Source organism: Crocodylus porosus, unplaced genomic scaffold (genome assembly GCF_001723895.1).
Source record: "Crocodylus porosus isolate Cpor-Errol unplaced genomic scaffold, CroPor_comp1, whole genome shotgun sequence".
Lineage (NCBI taxonomy): Eukaryota > Metazoa > Chordata > Crocodylia > Crocodylidae > Crocodylus > Crocodylus porosus.
This window is the reverse complement of record NW_017728943.1, coordinates 113,562,180-113,580,050: the sequence shown is the minus strand read 5'-3', so window position 1 is coordinate 113,580,050 and position 17,871 is coordinate 113,562,180. Positions and strand designations below refer to the sequence as shown.

At 44.5% G+C, this 17,871-nt stretch overlaps 1 protein-coding gene across 4 annotated transcripts in view; it reads left to right on the top strand.

The window, feature by feature from the left end:
• SYNJ2 (synaptojanin 2) overlaps positions 1 to 17,871 on the top strand; it is an 83,335-nt gene that overhangs the window by 22,031 nt on the left and 43,433 nt on the right. For 2 of the 4 annotated variants that reach the window (XM_019550030.1, XM_019550028.1), the window contains exons 3-5: positions 1,058 to 1,283; positions 15,039 to 15,122; positions 16,815 to 16,876. In XM_019550030.1, coding sequence (XP_019405575.1) covers positions 1,058 to 1,283; positions 15,039 to 15,122; positions 16,815 to 16,876 — 372 coding nt within the window. Of the gene's footprint in view, positions 1 to 1,057; positions 1,284 to 12,935; positions 12,994 to 15,038; positions 15,123 to 16,814; positions 16,877 to 17,871 lie in introns of those variants that run through there. The other 2 variants (XM_019550029.1, XM_019550031.1) reach the window with 2 other exon arrangements.

The window sequence follows — 17,871 nt, the reverse complement described above, 5'->3', positions numbered from 1 at the left end:
GAGCGAGGAGTTAACCCCTTCCCACCACGAGCCCACTTACCTCCGGCTGTGCTGGGGGTCGGCAGGGGGCTCTGCGGCTGCTGAGGGGGTGTCTGGGGGGCTTCGGGGCAGCGGGCTTCACCCGCGCGTCTCTCACCACTCTGGAGCCTAACAGCTTTTTTTTCCCCCTGTTTGGCAGGCCCTTTTAAACTGCGCGCATGCGCAGTGGGCCTGCTGTCGGGGAAAGCTGATTTCTCAGGCCAGGGGGTAGATGTAGTAGAGAAATGCAATGCTTTTGTAGTTGTATTTAGCTATATTTTTATTAACAACAGGTAAACAAGTCTTTAGTTTTTCAGAGAAATGCTGTACTCTCTGAAGAGCAAATTGGTGGTGGGATTCCATTGGTATAGTCATCCTACTGGTCTTTTAAGGAACTGCCAGTGATACCGATGGAGAGGCGAGGTGTGCCTCAGAGCTGCAGTCTGCGACTAGGTCTTATTTAGCTGAAGTTGGCTAAAACAAAATGAGCCATAATAAAAGAAAATAGCACCTTTATATACCAGGTGAGATGTGTCTTCCAAATTGTGGATTTTAGAAGAAGTCAGGTTCCCTTTGTTCAGACAGAACTTTATCATGTTTCTGGTCCAGTGCTTGAGAAATGTCCTCCAAAATTCCAGTGGGTTTGGTTGGAGTTCTTGAATAGGCCAGTCTGTAAGGAGCCCTGCTTGAAAGTGTTAGTTTGCAGTGTACTTCAGGGAGGAGTCTGTTAAAGATCGGTATGTTTCTCAAGATTAGAAAAATAGGAAAAAGGGATTTTGAATTTGGAGGTGGATGAGGAGGGTCCCAGTCTTCCAGGCACAAGGGCAACGGTATGGAGACGGTCACACTATTAAAACCAGCCAGCTTCTACAAATTCTGGCTATCACATAAATTGTTAGTTATTTTTCTGGTTAAGTTGAGGTGAAATAAATAAATAAATAAATAAGAATGTCATCACATCATAGCTTTTATTAGTGAAACTTACATCTGTCTTGCATGCTTATTGAGTAATGCATCTACACACTGTTGAATTTTACAGGAACCAGCTACTACACATGCCCTTTAAACACTACCAGGTGAACTGCTCAGACTGGCTACTGAAAGTGATCTGTGGTGTTGTGGACATCCGTACTGTTTATGCTTCTCACAAGAAGGCCAAAGCCTGCCTCATTTCCCGGATCAGCTGTGAGCGAGCAGGTGCCAGGTTTCACATACGAGGGGTCAATGATGATGGACACGTGTCTAACTTTGTTGAGACAGAGCAGGTAAATGGCTGAATGGATCCCATGGCGTTAAATAATTCAGTATGTTTGTGCATAAGTGGAGCATCATGTACACCAAGAACTTGAGAAGGTCAGCAAGTATAGACAGTTTTATGCATAAAGTGTCTCTTCATTCTTTCCCATGGAACATTTCTTCGCAGTCTGTTCTTTTTCTGAGCTTCTAGCTTCTTGGCACATGCACTTTGATTTATTCCCCAGTGTGAAATTCTTGGCTGTAATGTGACATCAGAATATAAATGTATATTTTTAAATGGGTTCAGAAATTCCTATGTCTAGAGCACACTTGACTCATGAACTCAACATGCAAACCACCAGGTTCTCAATATTTATTGAAACTGATCAACCAAGAGGTCAGTGTGTTACAAAAAGAAAAAAATATTTGAGAGTAAATTTCACTCTCATTTGAAAGTACTTCTAAAAAACACACCTTTCCCAGCCTGTAGAAGATGGGAGAAAAGTGGGTTTGTCAACAAGTTTTCCTAGCATACACAGAGTTTTCTCCATCAGTAATGTGCTGTAACCTGTATCTTATCAGTTCCCCAAATTTAAATAAATGATTTCAGCAAAAAAAAATAAAAATTGCTGGTTTAACTCTGTTTATATTATCACCTTTGCTGGTTTAAAAAAAAAAGCACTGGATCTCAACAACATGATATCTCCAATGGCAGATGAAATAAGCACTTCTTACTCAGGTGTTCTTTTTGAGTAGGAAGCCAAGAAAACAGCAACATTAGGGTTCTAAAGTAAGTGCACCTGTAAGGAAGAACATAGATAATTGAATAGGCAGTAGGGCTGTGTGAAGCTTCAGTCCCTGATTTGATTTGGCAGAGATTTGGCCCGATTCAGAGGCTGAATCTCCAAATCCAAATCAAATCAGAGGACCCTTTAATCTCTCTGCAACAAATCAGAACCCTCCAAATCGATTTGGAGATTCGGACATAGACACAGCTTTAAATGTTTTTTTCTACATGCCTCTAGGTAGCAGGCGGCTCGTGAGTGCTGCGATTCTGGGGCACATGGAGCATCCCACAGAAGCACAGGGAGCTCCCCAGTGCACTCAGCAGCAGACCCAGAAGTGGACCAGAAGCACTTCCGGTCGACTTCCAGGTCCACCAGGTCCCCCACGCCTCCCCATCTTGGCGACTGGTGCCTCCTGGGTCTAGGGAGAGGGCACTCAGGGTCCCCCCACGGCCGATCGCCGAGCTAGGGGGACACGGGGCGGGGAGGGAGGGCCCTGCGCACTGGTATCTTGAGGTATGTAGAAAAAACTTTTAAAGCTGTGTCTATGTCTGAATCACTGATTCTCCAAATCAGCATTGAATCTTCAGATTCGGATTCCGCCGAATCGAATTAGGGACAGTGATCCAAATCAACAAATTGAATCACTGTCCCTGATTTGGACCAAATCCAAATCGAATAGGGCCTGCTTCGGACACCCCTAATAAGCAGTAGCTTTCAGTGTGTGACAGAACTGCCACCCCTAGCCTGGGTCAGCAGATTTCAACATTTTTAGGGGCAAACATGCAACATTGAGCACCCAATTTAGATTTTTTTTTTTTTTTTTTTTTTTTTTTGGACAGTGCAAGTTAGATGCCAAAAGCTAGATGCATAATAGGACACCTAACTTCTCCCTGTGTATGTCTACATGTTCATTAATGAACTTTAGGTAATGCGCATTACTTCTAGTATCTCTGTTGTGAAGTACTAGAAATACGTGTTTAGCTTATTTTAATGCGCATTAGTAAAAGAGCACTGTTTTATGTAACACTAGTAGGCTAATGCGCATTAAAGTACAAGTGTAGACCCGCCCCCTTAGTCCAACATGTAGGTACCACGGGCATTTACAGAATCCCTTCTTAGCTGATCCTAGACCCTGTAAATGTAAATATTTCCACTGTTTGAGCTCCCTATTATCCTGCTGAGGGATTTTACAGAACCACCTTAGTGTTGACACTGCCAAGATGTTCAGGATATCTCAGTCTTAAGACCCAGATGATTAAAAAAATGAATGGTCCCTTACATGAGTCATTTTTTGCTTACAGGGTGTAGGCAAATCAATATGCTCAAAGCACAAAATAGCAAAAAGGGAAAGCCCTTGTCATACACAGTAGCCTACTGGTTACAACACTCAGCTGGGATATGGCAGACCAGTCTCCCACCTCTCTAGCAAGTTTCCTAACCCCTGGTCTATAGAGTTTCTGAAGACAGGCTCTCCCTGCTTTCCCTATGGAGCAGGGCACCTAAAATTTGAGATTTGAAAGACCTAAGTTCCCCCTATGAACCTAGGCTCTAGTGTATTGGAAAATAATTGTGTTTGGCTGTATATTTGTGAGGAAAGCAAAAGTGGGAGGAGATGGCTGAAATGTGTGCTTTCTAAAGCCGTACATCCTAAACAGTGGGTATGTCTACAATCTGGGAGCAGCATACTGTTGAGTAAACTACTTAAGTAAACTCTACCAGGCACATATCTACACATGCAGGGACGTGGGAGTAGAATTGCTGCTTCTAGCAGACTGCTCCCATCCCTGCAGCCCTGCAGTGGGCCCCTGTAGCAGCTAGCGGGAGCTCTAGGCTCTCACTGGGTGCTAGCCCAGGGGTCAGGAGACAATTATCTCCTGGCAGGGGCAGGGACATTGCTCCCTGCCCCTAGGAGCTCCTGCTGCCATGGTGGGCTCTGCCACCAGAGTCCAGGCAGGGACAATGTCCCCCTGCCCTAGCAGTAGGGAGCTCCCAGCTCACACTCCATGATCATGGGACCAGGGCTGAGAGCTCCTTATATCTCAGCTCAATCCCTGCAGTCATGGGGCCAACGCTGGAAGATAAGGAACTCCCAGAGCCAGCCCCACGACCACAGAACTGGTGCTGGGAGGGAAGGATCTCCCAGCATTGGCCCTGCAACCATGGAGCTGGTGCTGGGAGATAAGGATCTCGCAACCCGGGTCCTACAACTTCAGGGCTTCAGGCTGGGAGATAAAGATGTCCCAGCCCAGGTTCCATGACCACAAGGCTTGGACTGGGAGATAAGGATGCCCTAGCCCCATGACCACAGGACCTGGGCTGAGAGATAATGTTCTCCCAGCACCAGCCCCATGGCTGTGGAGCTGGCACTGGGAGATAAGGATCTCTCAGCTTGAGTCCCATGACCACAGGGCTCAGGCTGGGAGATGAGGACTGCCCAGTGCTGGCCCTGCAACTGTGGAGCTGGCATTGGGAGATAAGGATCTCTCAGTCTTGGTCCTATGACTACAGATCTCCCAATCTGGGTCCATGACCATGAAGCGGGCACTGGGAGACAAGGATTGCATAGCTGGGGCTCTCTGCTGCTGGGGCTGGGGGACATTGTTCCCACCCAGGCTTGGGTGGCAGAGCCTGCCCCAACAGCAGGCAGTGCCTGGGGGCAGGGAGCAATCTTCCACCCCCTGCTGCCTGGCTGACTGATTTTTGCTGCTGGTCAGGCATCTACATGTGCACTACTGTGCAGTTACTAATTGTAAGTAAATTTGCTACTTGCATTTACTTGCAATTAGATCCAGTTACTGTGCAGTAAGCATCTGCACATGTAGATGCAAATGCTTACTGCACAGTAATTATCTCTACTGCGCAGTAAAACATCTCATGTAGCTGTGCCTAGTGGTGGACACTCTTGTTCCTTGATCTGTTGCGTGGAAACATAGTGGTTGCACGTGCGACTTGTGCAAGTGTGCTACAGGTTGGTCTGTCCTTCCTACGAGACTGCACCACATTAAGTGCAGCACTTTCTTCAATCTCACTAGAGTTATCAGGAGAAAGGGTAGCCCAGTGGTAAAAGAATTTGCCAGGAACCTGGCAAACACAGGTTCCATTCCCTGTCCTTCCACTGACATTTTGGGTGACCTCAAGCAACTCAGTTTCCTTCTGTGGGGCCCAAGGAGAAAGTGTGGAATCCAAGTGGAGGACAATGAAACTCTAGAAGTTGTATCAGATTACTTGTGCTCTGCAACTCTTCTAATGCCACTGATACCATTGCTTCATGTCACCTGTACAAATGTAATGAATGAATGACCAAAATTACTGGGAGGGGAGTGAACTTTTATCTTTGTAAGGTAGGACTGGAAGGGCCTTGCTATTATAAAGAAAAAAGAGACTCTGAGATGGGTTGCCAACTTTCAAATTTCTGATACCACTTCCCAGCAGCACAGTTGCCAGTCTGCTATGAATCATAGAAAAATAAAGTTGGAAAGGACCTCGGGAGGTCATCTTGTCCAACTCCCACTATTTCTTGGTATTCCGGCCATTTCTGTCAGAGGTGATTTAGCTTATTTGGTTATGCTGTTCCAGCATACTGTCCTGGAAATGATTCACACACACACATAATGCTGATTTGCCTCATGGCAAATATAAATAAATAAATTTCAGTCCCTGATGGAACAGCAAAATGCTGATAGGTGACTGGTGCTTGAAATGGATGGGATCTGTCTGGAGCTGCATGTTGTTCAGAGGATCTGCCACGCTTCCATTCCAGTTCTGCCACCAGTCATCTAGGAGCTGGAGGAGAAAAAGAACTGAAAACTAGAAAAGCAAAAGCCCCCCCAAAGCTTTTGGAAATGAGTACAGGGTTGAAGGGCCAATAAGACTTGAATAAACTGATAACTATTGCAGCACTTGTTTTTTTTAAAAAGATAAAAGCTCTTATCATTAATGATAATGTACATAATTTTTGCTGATTGACTGTCCTAAGAAAATAAAATTGGGCTAACAGGATGCCTGATTTGAAGCAACTGCAGGTGCTTCCTCAGCCCAACAAAGGGTATTTGTACCTGAAAGCTTACAAAAGAGAAATTTTCCAACTATTTGAGCTGGTCTAATAAAAGAGATCAGATTTACCCAAAGAACCTTGTCTGATTTGAAGCTGGCATCCACTTGTACTTAAGAAGCAAAAGCCCTAGAGTAAACTCTCCTGCTTTCATAGTAGGTTACTGACTAATCAGCTGTGAGGTAATATCTTGGCTGAATAACATTTTGTTTCCATTTGCAACAGTTTGTACAGTATAATGGCATGCTGGCTCTGTGCTTTCCTGAATAAATAGCACCCTAGGATTCCAAAAAGGCAGGACTTTTCTCCCCTTTACAGTGAATTAGTTCTAACATTTTTCTGTTTTAAGAAGAGGAAGAAACAATTAGTTTTATCTCCAGGCAGCTGTTTCATGCATAGATGGTATTCTTTTGTCTCCCACTGAGTTAGCCTTGTGGCATTTCAGCTCTGCAATGAGTCATTTTTTGTGGGCTCACTTAACTGCTGTGACTCACTGTGCAGAAGGAGCAGGAGGGAGGAAAGCTAAGTATCTTGCTTGAGTTTTGCTTTTCAAAACCAAGCCACCAGTCAATTTTTTAGTTGTGCAATCATTGGGTTTGCTTTTTACAAGAAAGATAAAAAACAGTAGGAAAGGTTTAAGCATCAGAAGCAAAGAGAGAAGGCGACCCTTCCTGAAAAATGCCCTCTGGACATGTGTACATGGAATATTATTCCAGCATTTTGCAAAGGGAGGGGCACTCCTTCCTACTCTCAGCGCTACCCGTCATCTTTGGCAGAGGTTTTATATTATGCTTTGTTCCCCAGAGGGAGCCTAATTCATTTTTGCTTTGTTCACAGTATTTCATATATCAAGGGAAAAAAGTAAAACATTGTTTGGGGGATCTCTAAAGAGAACAAAAGTTAACTTTATCCAGCCTTTCTCCCCCTGCTTTGTAGCTGGAACTCCCCCACATTCCTTTCATTCTTTTTTCCAGATAGCAATGAGAAGCAAGCATGCTTTCCTTATTTAGTTTATATGCTCCTCAACCTTGGGAATATGATTTTTTTGGCTGTTTTTAAATGAGAATGGTTACCAATAAAATAAATCAACGGTTTTGTTAGTTTTCTCCTTACTATAACTGCTGACTGATCCATTTAAAGTTAAAACCTTACAGGATATCAAAGGGAGTTGGGCCTTTCTTGATTAACCTTCCCTTTTTTCAGCAGAAGGGGAAAAATTGTGTTGGATCCTGACTCAAAAAAAATTCCTACTTCACACTCATGGGTGTGGGGACCCCTCCCCACCACACACACTCCTTCCCTGGTGCACAGTCCCTGCAGTCGGTGGCAGCATCTGAAGCAAGTGGGTGCTTGGGGTGCTCATGCCTGGTGTAGGTGCTGGTGCCTGGCGGTGCATAGCTTTGTCCAGCACTGCACATTGTGCCAGGGAGCACAGCCTCCCTGGCCTACCTCTATCACCAGTGGTTCCCACTGTGCACATGTATCCTCTGCACTTGCACGCTGTGCTTCTCCCCGCAGTGTGCAGTGCTGCCCGGAGCTACGCGATGCCAGGCACCAGCACCTTTGCTGAACATGAGCACCCTCCTGCTGCTGCTGCTGCTTCCCCTGTGGGGACTACACCATGGGAGGAGTGTGGGGGGGCGGGGCCCCACATGCCCATACCCTGTCCCTATAACCCCCCCCCAACATACCCTATGCCCCCCACACACAGCCACACCCCCTCACAACCCTTGCATATACAGCCCCCATGCCCCACCATACACCCCCCCCCCACCATACACGCACACAATATACATGATATAAAAGAGGTGAAGCATTACATGTTTGTGATGGCATGGACTGGCTAGCCTCTGATGAGGAAGGGGTTAAAGAGTTGCTGGGTTGTGTTGGCTCCACCCTGGTATGCTTGCAGCTAATGTCAGGCTTGGAATAGTGGTATAAAAGGGGAAGCAGGCTCAGATGGGGGAGGATTCTCATTCCTGACTGAGCCTGGCTTCAGGTCAGATATCCTTTAAGGAGTGAGCCCTGTGGATTCCCAGGTCAATGTGGTTGCCTGGGTAGATTGCAGAATGGGGTCTGGGGATCTGCCCCAGTACCCCATTACTGTGTTTCCAAGTCACTGAGATGTTGGAAGAGAATTATCTTGAAAGTTACCATGTCAGTGTCCTGACATAGGGTACTAACTGGTTTGTTGAAGACCACATAATCTTACTAGAGGCCAGGACAACCAGTTCCATAAGCACCTATTCCTTATGTGTTGGAAAGAAGTTGCATCATCCTGGGGGACTTCAGTCTAGATGACATGCTGGAAAGCTTATGTTGTCAACCTCTGAATTCCTAAAAAATATAAGTGACAATTTCTTAAATAAATTACAATTTCTTAACTCAGTGTTGAATCTAACATGGGGGAATTCTATGTTAGACCTAACTTTGTAGATGCAAAGGAATTGATCACAGAACTAAAAAAAAGTAATTGCTTAGATGCAAGTGATTCTCAGTTGATTATGTAAATTATGTGCAAATAGATTAAAATTCAAACTGGTAATATATTTATATTGGATGCTATAAACAAGCCAATTTCACAAGTGAAAACACTTATGAGCAAAGTTATGTGGGGGAGAGAATTTGAACAGAAAAATGTGAGTGATGATTGAGAACTGTTTAAAAATATTCTACTAAATACCTACAAATCCATAACCTGCACTTGAGAGGGTAAGATATGCTGGTTAAATAACCAATCTGGTTTAGGAAGGAAGCAAAAACAGTTATAAAACTGAAATGTCTGGCAAATGGGAAGAAGAAATGTTAATAGTAAGAGTATATATTAGTAGCTATTACTTGTAGGAAATTGGGATGGGAAACTATAGAATGGAAAGTCAATAGCCAGGAGAGTTAAGGACAATAAAACAGTTTTCCTAGTGCTGTATTTTCTCACATACCATATGCCTCTTTTTCCCTCCACCAAGACCAGCACATTCTTTTGGGAAGGCGGAATGAAGAAAAAATGTTTTTTCCAGTCATAGCTGAAAGTTGATTGCATGGAATCACTCGCTGGTCTTGAGAGGAAAATTAGAATTTTAAACAGAGTTAAAACTGGACTCTGCCCCTGCTAAATGCTAGCCAGAGAGAAGCACATGTCTAGGCATCATCGTCATACTTCTATTCTAGTGCAAAAATCATCCTCCCTACCTAAGACACACTCCCCCTGAGTTTGGAGGACTAATTTTGGGGGGAAAGCTGCATGTGGTATGCAAATAAATATGGTATATTAAGAACATGATCATAGAAAGTAAGGGTGAGAAGTGACCTCAGGAGAGCATCTAGTCCAGCTGCTCTTCTGGTTTCTCTGCATCACCAGCTGCAGTGGTGTAGCCAGACACACGCTTTCCATACTGGCGCGATCACCCACACCTTGTGCTGTGCGATGCCTGAGGGTACTTGGGCAGGAGGGCGGGGGGGGAAGGGGACCGAATGTGCCTCTGTGGAACTGTCGCAGCTGTAGTGCAACATGTGCAGGAGGAGCAGAACTGATGAACCTTAATAATGCATTGGTTCATTACTAGATGGAAAGGTGAAGGGTAAATTCATACACTGATTGTGATGAAATATTCTCATTTCCAGTAGGAACTCAGGAGGGTGTTAAATAGCAGCCGCCAAAATTATTTTTAAGTCAGTGCATTTTAATAATTTGTGCCCAAGAGTTGGCCAAGAATGATCTAGACCTGGGGTGCTCAACCTCTGGCCCATGGGCCAAATCTGACCGGTAGAGCCATCGCATCTGGCCCACAGGACTCCCTGGGGGTTAGGAAATTTTGGTGGTAGGGGAGGGGTGGCCATTAATACAGCCACCGTCCCCCCCCATCAAATTCCCAAGTCCCATGTAGCTGGGCCACGTCTTCTTCCCCCACAGCCAGACCACATTCCCCATTGAGGCCAGACCACACTCCCTCCTCCCTGTGGAGTAGAGCCACATCCTTATCCTTTTCCTTTTCCTGCAAGGCAGGACCATGCCTCTTTTCCCCCTATGCAGGGCTGGGCTAGAGTAGAGCTACACCCATTACTTCCCTTCCCTCTGGGGCCACACCATGCCCACTTTCCCTCCACAAGGCTGGGTTAGGGCCAGGCCACACTCTCTTTCCCTCAAAGGGTAAAACCATGCCCCTTTCCTCATCCTGCAGGGCCAGGTCAAACCCGTGTCCCCTAAGAAGCTGGGTTGCCCCCCTCCTGCACTGCTGGATGGTGCTCATTAAGTCTGTTCCAGGCACCAGATTGGGACCATTGGTCAGATCTAGTCCACAGATCAACTGGGCACTGCCCATCTAGCATCCTGGGGAAAATGGTTGAACACCATTGATCTAAACCAGTGGTTTTCAACCTGTGGTTTGTGGACCCCTGGAAGGTCCTCAAAAGATGACTTATTATCAATCAAAAGTATGTGAATGCCCACACTTACAAGTCAAAGGGATCTGTACCTCCATTTGAAATTTCCAAAGAGCTCCACACCTCCATTCAAAACGTTTTAGGGGCCCACAAATGAAAAAAGTTTGAAAACTATTGCTCTAGATGTTTGCATTAATTTTAAATAAGTCCTGGAAGGCAGAAAATGTCTGAGATTGTACAAAGGCAAATGTCATGCCTAAAATTAAAACAGGTAATAATCACCCACCTACTGGGTCGGGGTGGGTGATTAGAGACATATAAAGCACGCATCAATCCCAGGAAAAATAGCAGAGCTTTTGATATAAGACTTTTAGTAAAGAATAAAGAAGAGAATGATTCCAGTCAGTATAGATCTGTGGAAAATTCATCTTGTCATACTGCTTAATCCTTTTTTTTTAAATTAAACTACAAGTTTGATTGATTAAAAAAGTAATAGACTGAATGCAATATCCTGAGACTTCTATAAGATATTTGATTTGATATCACATAGTATTTTGATTAAGAAACTGGAATGTTACAAATCCAACACAGATCATATTAAGCTGTTTAAAAATACCTAGTTTTAAAATGTACTTTGAAATGGGAAAGTGTCATTAAATGGGTTCTTTTCAATCCCTGTAAGATTCCACTGGAATCTTGGCCTTATTTCTCTTTGTTTTTTCAGTGACCAGAAAGAAAACATAAGATTATAAGACTGTAGATGATGCACAGATTGTAGGGAGGCAAATAATGACAAAGATTGATCATAGGCCTGAACTGCTTGGTAAACTGGATGGAAATCAAGCAGTATGTGCTTTATTGAGGTTAAGTAAAACATTTATCTAGGGAATGAAGACTGCAAGCCCCTACTTACAGGTTTTCTGGGAAGCAAAAACTCTTAAAAAGACTTGGGTGGGGTCATGGTGGATTTACAGCTAAATAATTTTTGCCAGTTTTCAGGGAAGTCTGAGACATTGTTGCAGCACTTAGGGCACAGATGGGCATTCAGGCCCTTGCTCTAATTCATGGCACTTTACATAAAGTGTCCCAAGTTAGAGCTCTTCCCTCCCATCCCAGCCCAGCAGACATTTTACCTGTTGGGTTGGGGGCTGGGGGGATTGAGCCTGCCTGTACTGACCCTCCTGTCAAGCAGGCAGGAGCTGCTCCTCTCCCCAGGGGGGAGCTGTCAGGGGGGAGGGAGCAGAAAGCAAGCAACAGTGAGCTGCCTCTGGGCTTTGCCCACCCTAAACTGGAGGGAGTGGGGGTGTGGATTGGAGCTCCTCTGCCTTGTGGCTCCTCCCTCAGCGCCTCTGGCTGGGGTTCTGGGGGGAGCCAGGCCAAGTCTACTAAGCAAGGAGGCTCTGATCCACACTTCCCCCTACCTCTCCCTCCCAGCTCAGGCCAGGCAAAGCCCCCAGTGGCAGCTCGCTGCTGCTGGCTTCTGCTTCCCTTCTCCTTCTTCCCCCCCTGCTGACAGGCCCAGCCCCTAACAAGGAAAAAATTAACACTGGGGAACACAAGTTCCCTAAGGTGCACTAAAGCAGAATGCCTTCATCTGATACCTCATTTGAGGAGGGTTAATTTTTCATGCAACTGGCCACATTAAAAGCACCCTGCAGGCATGCATGTGTCACAGCATGGCTGCAGCGTGCTTTCAGGAGCCTGATCACGTGAAAAATGTAACTTCTGTCTGTGTCCTTAGGGGAAATTTTTTTTCAAGGGTGTGGCATGATCTTGAACTCCTTAACAGCCCGAGAGAAAGTAGTTTAGGAGCAATTTATGGAGGACAAAACATCCTGTGCTATAGCATAATCTTAACGTTAGTATTCTAAGCAGAGTCCCTGCCTCCTATAAACAGTGTAAAGCTGTTCATATGTTCAGACTGCCTATCTGTACATGTAATATTAGATATATGTAACTCCCCTATACATGCAAGCAGGGGTGGATCCAGAGGGGGTGCAGTGGGAATGACACCTCACTTTCAGGTGATGTCACAGTTGGGGACTTTTTTAAATCACCAAAACAAGAATTCCTCCCACCCGCCGCTCCCATACTCCTTTCCCTTCTGTGCTCAGCAGCACCTCGCCCTCCCACCACCCTGCTCCCCACCCACCACTACTGCTGTCCCCAGCTATCTAGCGGGAGGCTCCAGAGTTGCTCCTGTTGTACTCCAGCTGGCACCACAGGGAGCCAGGCTCAGCTGGGCATAGTGGCAGTGGGCAAGTTTCTTCTCCTTGCCCCACCCCCCAAGCACTCCTTACCAACACAAGGAGCAGGCTCAGGGAGGAGGAATGTATGCACTGCTGAGCCCATGCAGCCCAGGTGGAGCACAGCAGGAATGACTCTGGAGCCTCCCCACGCCCCTGCCCCCAGGTCAGCTGGGGAATGCAGGGGCAGGGCAGTGGTGGGTGATGGGAGGTAGGGGAGGAGATGTGTGTTGCTGAGCATGGAGAGGAAGGTAGAGGGGTTGAAAGGGAGAAGGTAAGATTCTTACCTGACTGAGGGACTTTAAAATGGCCCCCACCTACTGCTCCCCTGGGGCAGTCAGCCTGCCCAGGTGATGGGGGCATGAGGGGAAAGATGGGAGTGGTGGTTGGGGGTGTAACCACCCTTGCAGTGCCAGTTAAGATTACAACATACCCCTCTTAAAATCCTGCCCCTGCATGGGAGTCTTGATTTTTAGTGACCTTGTAGAGCTCTGACATTTCATTTCAGTATATGGCACTCCCTGACTTCTCTCGTTTATCACTCAATCACTTTTTTTCTCTGAAATTTTAAAATGAGTCAAAATTAGACTCCCAAGTTTCCTTTTAGAATCTGAGCCAGGTTATCTAGTGTGAGTCAATCTAGCTTCACAGAGGTCAGTGAAATTTACACCAGACTCAATTCGGGCCCTCTGGATTTGTGATTTTAATGTATAATTGGAGGGCTCGAGTTGACTCACCTGTTATTATGACATGCTGGGAGAAAAACGAAAGATGGAGCAAGGAGTGGCTTCTACCACATAGCAACAAGCAGCTCCTATGGCAGAAACAGAAAGGAAGCAGCAGCTATCTTAGGTTTTATATAGTGCCTGTCACCATGGTAACTAAACATTGCAGATGATTAAGGGCATTGATTGAAAACCTTTGTCAAAGTGTATTTTACATCATGATCTCATGTCATCAGCTTAACTCTAATTCTAGCACTAAGTCTTTCTGTGTTCTCGGTGAAGCCACTTACCTCCTCTCAGTCAGCAAAAAGGGAGACCTGCTTTGCAAAAGGGTCATGAAGATTAATTAGTTAATATTTGACCCTGAAAAAATAAAATAATAACAATAATACCAAGCTCTTATCTAGTGACTTAACTCTGCTGATCACTTAGCGCTTTCTAGAATAGACAATTTTAGAGCTGGGGAAGGTGAAGCGACTTTCCAAAGGTTGCCCAGCAGGCCAGTGGCAGGGCAGGGTGTAGAATGCCATGCTCCCTGCTCATCTTTCTTATGCAGCTTTGTTCTGTATCCCTTCTGTTCCTTCCGTTTTGGGATTATTCCCAACCAGGCAATTGATATGCTAAATGATACAGTGCAGTTAAAAAAGCAGCTACCTGGATGACCTACCTTAAACCATCCCTCTGCTGGGCTATGGAGGGCTCATTTTGATGTACGAGATAATGGAGACTTGTATTATATATCACAGATGGAAAAGAGCCAGGATTCCATTGCTAAGTATAGGCCAGTTTGGTGAGTTTGGCTTTAGACAGTTGCTGTGTGGTCATACTGTGTCTGAAGATAACACTTTTTACCCTCAGCATATTTAAAATATAACATTTCCCTTGGGGCCAGGGACAGGAGAGAACACACCCTTTGTATTTCAGATGCACCAGCAGTGCTTTGCTGTAAGATCGCTTGCTATTAGTGTTCGCACAGATTAAAAACATGGGAGGGTAGATTAGGGCAGCAATGGAGAACCAGAGAGACTTTACTATGAATATCCTGGAAAAGAAATAGAATTCACAAGGCAATTCATTGCATCTCCTAAGGGGTGTGGTGAAGCTCAAGGTTTTCCAGTGCTTTTATCGGACACTCTGGCAAGACGCAACGTGTGGTCAAAGAAAAATAGTTAATGAAGCAGCAGATAAGTTTACTCCACACCTGGCATTAGCCATCATTCGTCACAAGGAGAAGTGACATTTCTCCCAAGTAAATCCCCTCTGAGAGAGAGAGGCCTGTCTGAGTGGATCTACCAGTCCAGCTACTGCATCTTCAGTGTGACTGAAAGGCTCTGTCTGATTGCTGGTGGTGGCTTAAACACCCTCTGTTTTATTTCTAGTGAGTAGTAGAAAATTAAACCTGGGGAGGTGGCATGGAAGCAAGCAAGCCATGTTTTGTTTCCCTTCCTATAGAGCTAAGTCTTTGAGGATGAACTGATGTCTATGGTTCACTTATTTCTTTGGGATTTGCCTTAAATTCAGTTGCCTGATTGAAGAGTGACAGGACACCACATTTAATTGAAGAATCTCTTTCCCTTTATTGTTGTTGCTGCAGACAATTTATTTGGACAATGACATCTCTTCATTTGTTCAGATCAGAGGGTCCGTTCCACTGTTTTGGGAGCAACCAGGACTTCAGGTAAATAAAATGGAAAATGAAGTGTTCTCTCACTACTTGTACTTGGGATCTAGATCCTGTGCTCTTTAACTTTAAAGGAAGCATGTTTGGCGTGCAGTGTATGTGCTCAGTCTCAAGGTCAGAAGGGAACATTATCATCACCTACTCTGATCTTGTGCACGCCCTAGACCATAGAATTTTATCAAATGATTATTACGTTGTCTAGTAAGATAAATACAACCTATAAATGCTATGTTGTCTACCCTCTCACTCTACACACTTGCCTTTCAGTTTACAAGACTTTTTTTTTACTTCCAAACTATCCTCACGTTCTGTTTAGCATAGCCCTGAGTAACAGCATCAGACAGCTGTCAACTAAGACCAGCTCAGAATGTTTGGGTCAGAACTTATCTGCCCTCATCATGCCAGGCTTACACTGGGGAGTCATTTATAAATCATTCAAGTGGATTTAGCCTGGCAAGTCCAATATGAGAACACACAGGCCACATCTTCAGACAACTGTTTTGCCTTTTAAACCTGGTTCAACTCAGCTGTTCATTCTGGCTGCCCCTTCAATGAGACATCACGGAAGAGTTCAGGCAACAGGCAGCCCGATAGGTTTGCATTCTCAGAATAGGGGAAGACAGAGTGTATATTTGAACACACGTACCTATAAATATGTGTGCATTGCATGTAGATGTCATGCAATAGCTTTTATAATTGAAACAAAGCTTTCTTTTTTTAATATTCTCTTGAAATTCAATAAATCTCTAAAGTTTTCATTGGACAAAAATACCAGCAGCCCTGTATTTGTGAAACCATAGGGATTATCCCTGAACCAAATTTTTATGGCTAACGGGCATCATTTCTAATTGGGCATTCTCTTCTCTCTCAAGAAGACAGTGGCATATATTTTTGTTTCTTCGGGGCTAGATTATGCAAACTTTACCATAGCGGAGGCTTGCTCTCAGGAGCACTTACTCCTTGGATGTGCGTGCTCTGGCACTGCTGTTGAAAGGGTTGCACAATCTACCCTGGGCAGAAAAACAAGGAAAGAAAAAGAACAGGAAGGAACACATGATGTGTTTTGAAAATGTCATTAATGCTCTTTCTACAGGAGGCAGACATTTGCTGGGCAAAATATTCAGCACAGTCCTCAACACTGTATGGCAATAACAATACTTAACATTTAGTAAGAGGTTGAACCTAGTGCCACTGGGGTCAGTGTTACAACTCCCCTTTAGTTCACTGGTGCAGGATTTAGTCCTTGAAAAAAAAAACCCAAAGCACTGTATTAATCAGCTGATCTACATAACAAAAGATCAAACAAGTCAGGCTGCTTTCTCCCTGGAATTGGCAGTTCCCTAATGCTTTCTGACTATCTAAGGGAGAAAAGAAGGTTGGGTCACAGTGCACTCATGTGGTATAGCTTATGAGACACTTGAAAGAGGGTATTGGCTAGAGTAAAGATTTGTTTGACCATAAAAGGGGTGGAGGTATCTTGTTAATTAATGTTGCTCATGTTTTCAATTGTAATTGTAAATATTGCTGTCTCATAAGAGCCGCAGCCTTTGTACACAAGGACATTCTATGTGTGGGTGTGTGGTGCTCGTAAACAGGAATTTTTTCTGAGGGAGAGAGGGAGACATCTAGTGATTTAGGATTTCAGCAGTTTAGAGAATTGCTTCATATTTTTACTTCTATTTTTTTTAGGTTGGTTCCCATCATCTGAGACTTAACAGAGGCTTGGAAGCTAATGCTCCTGCTTTTGACAGGTAGGCTGCATCTGACTGTGATAGTAGCACAACCCCTAGGCATTTAACCAAAGTTCCACAGCTTTATATCCTGCCAGTGAACCACAGGTGTGGTGTTAGAGGCAAAAAGCACCTATTAGACCTAGACCTGCTGTTGCAGAATTGTTCCTTCCCACCCATTTTTTTCAGTGCTTTGCCCATTTGCATCTCTTGTTAGACATAAGGCACCCCCTTGGAAAATGCCAGCTCTTAAATTTCACTCATTTTTTACTACAGAAAAATAACACGGCAGTTCTTCTGTTGCAGAGAACTCAAAAAGACCACAACAGGTTGGAATGTTTTTGACGCTATGGCTTCCTACTTGAAATCGCTGGGTTTATGTTGTGAATCCAGTGGGGGTGTTTACATTCCTAAAACTGCCAATATTGTTCAGCATTCTCTAACACTCTTAAAAAGGATCCCATAGTACCCCAGAGTAGCGCAACACCCTGGCTGAGAATCACTGACATTAGACTCTTCATAACTTTTCTTCACTTTTTGTTCAAGTAAAATAAAATATCAGAGCTTTACAATCTGGATTTCTTTTCCTTTCCATGTTCATGTTACTCTACCAAACCGCCAGCATCCAACTCTATTGCCAAGGAAGATTCTGTGGGGGGTGACTTTCTTTGCCCTTATCCAGAGACTAACCCCTTAAGATGCTATAGCTCTGCTAAAACCTGCCAAAAGTCCATATGGCAACTTGATTGCTTTCAGTTCTTGATCCTCAAGGGCTGCTGGATCTTGTCCTCTTTGGGCAGTCTCTCATGGACTTCAGCAGGAACACTGTCTCAGAACAATATGATGGGGTTTGTTTTGTGAATTTCCAAGCCCTTGACTAACCTAATCATGTAACTTTTATTGACAAATTAAAAATTATGTTCAAGCAAAATGCCTGCTTGTATGTAGGTATTTGTATTTTATTGGTGTTATTTATTGTGCTTTTCCTAAAAAAGTGGCTGTTACTGATAGTTTTG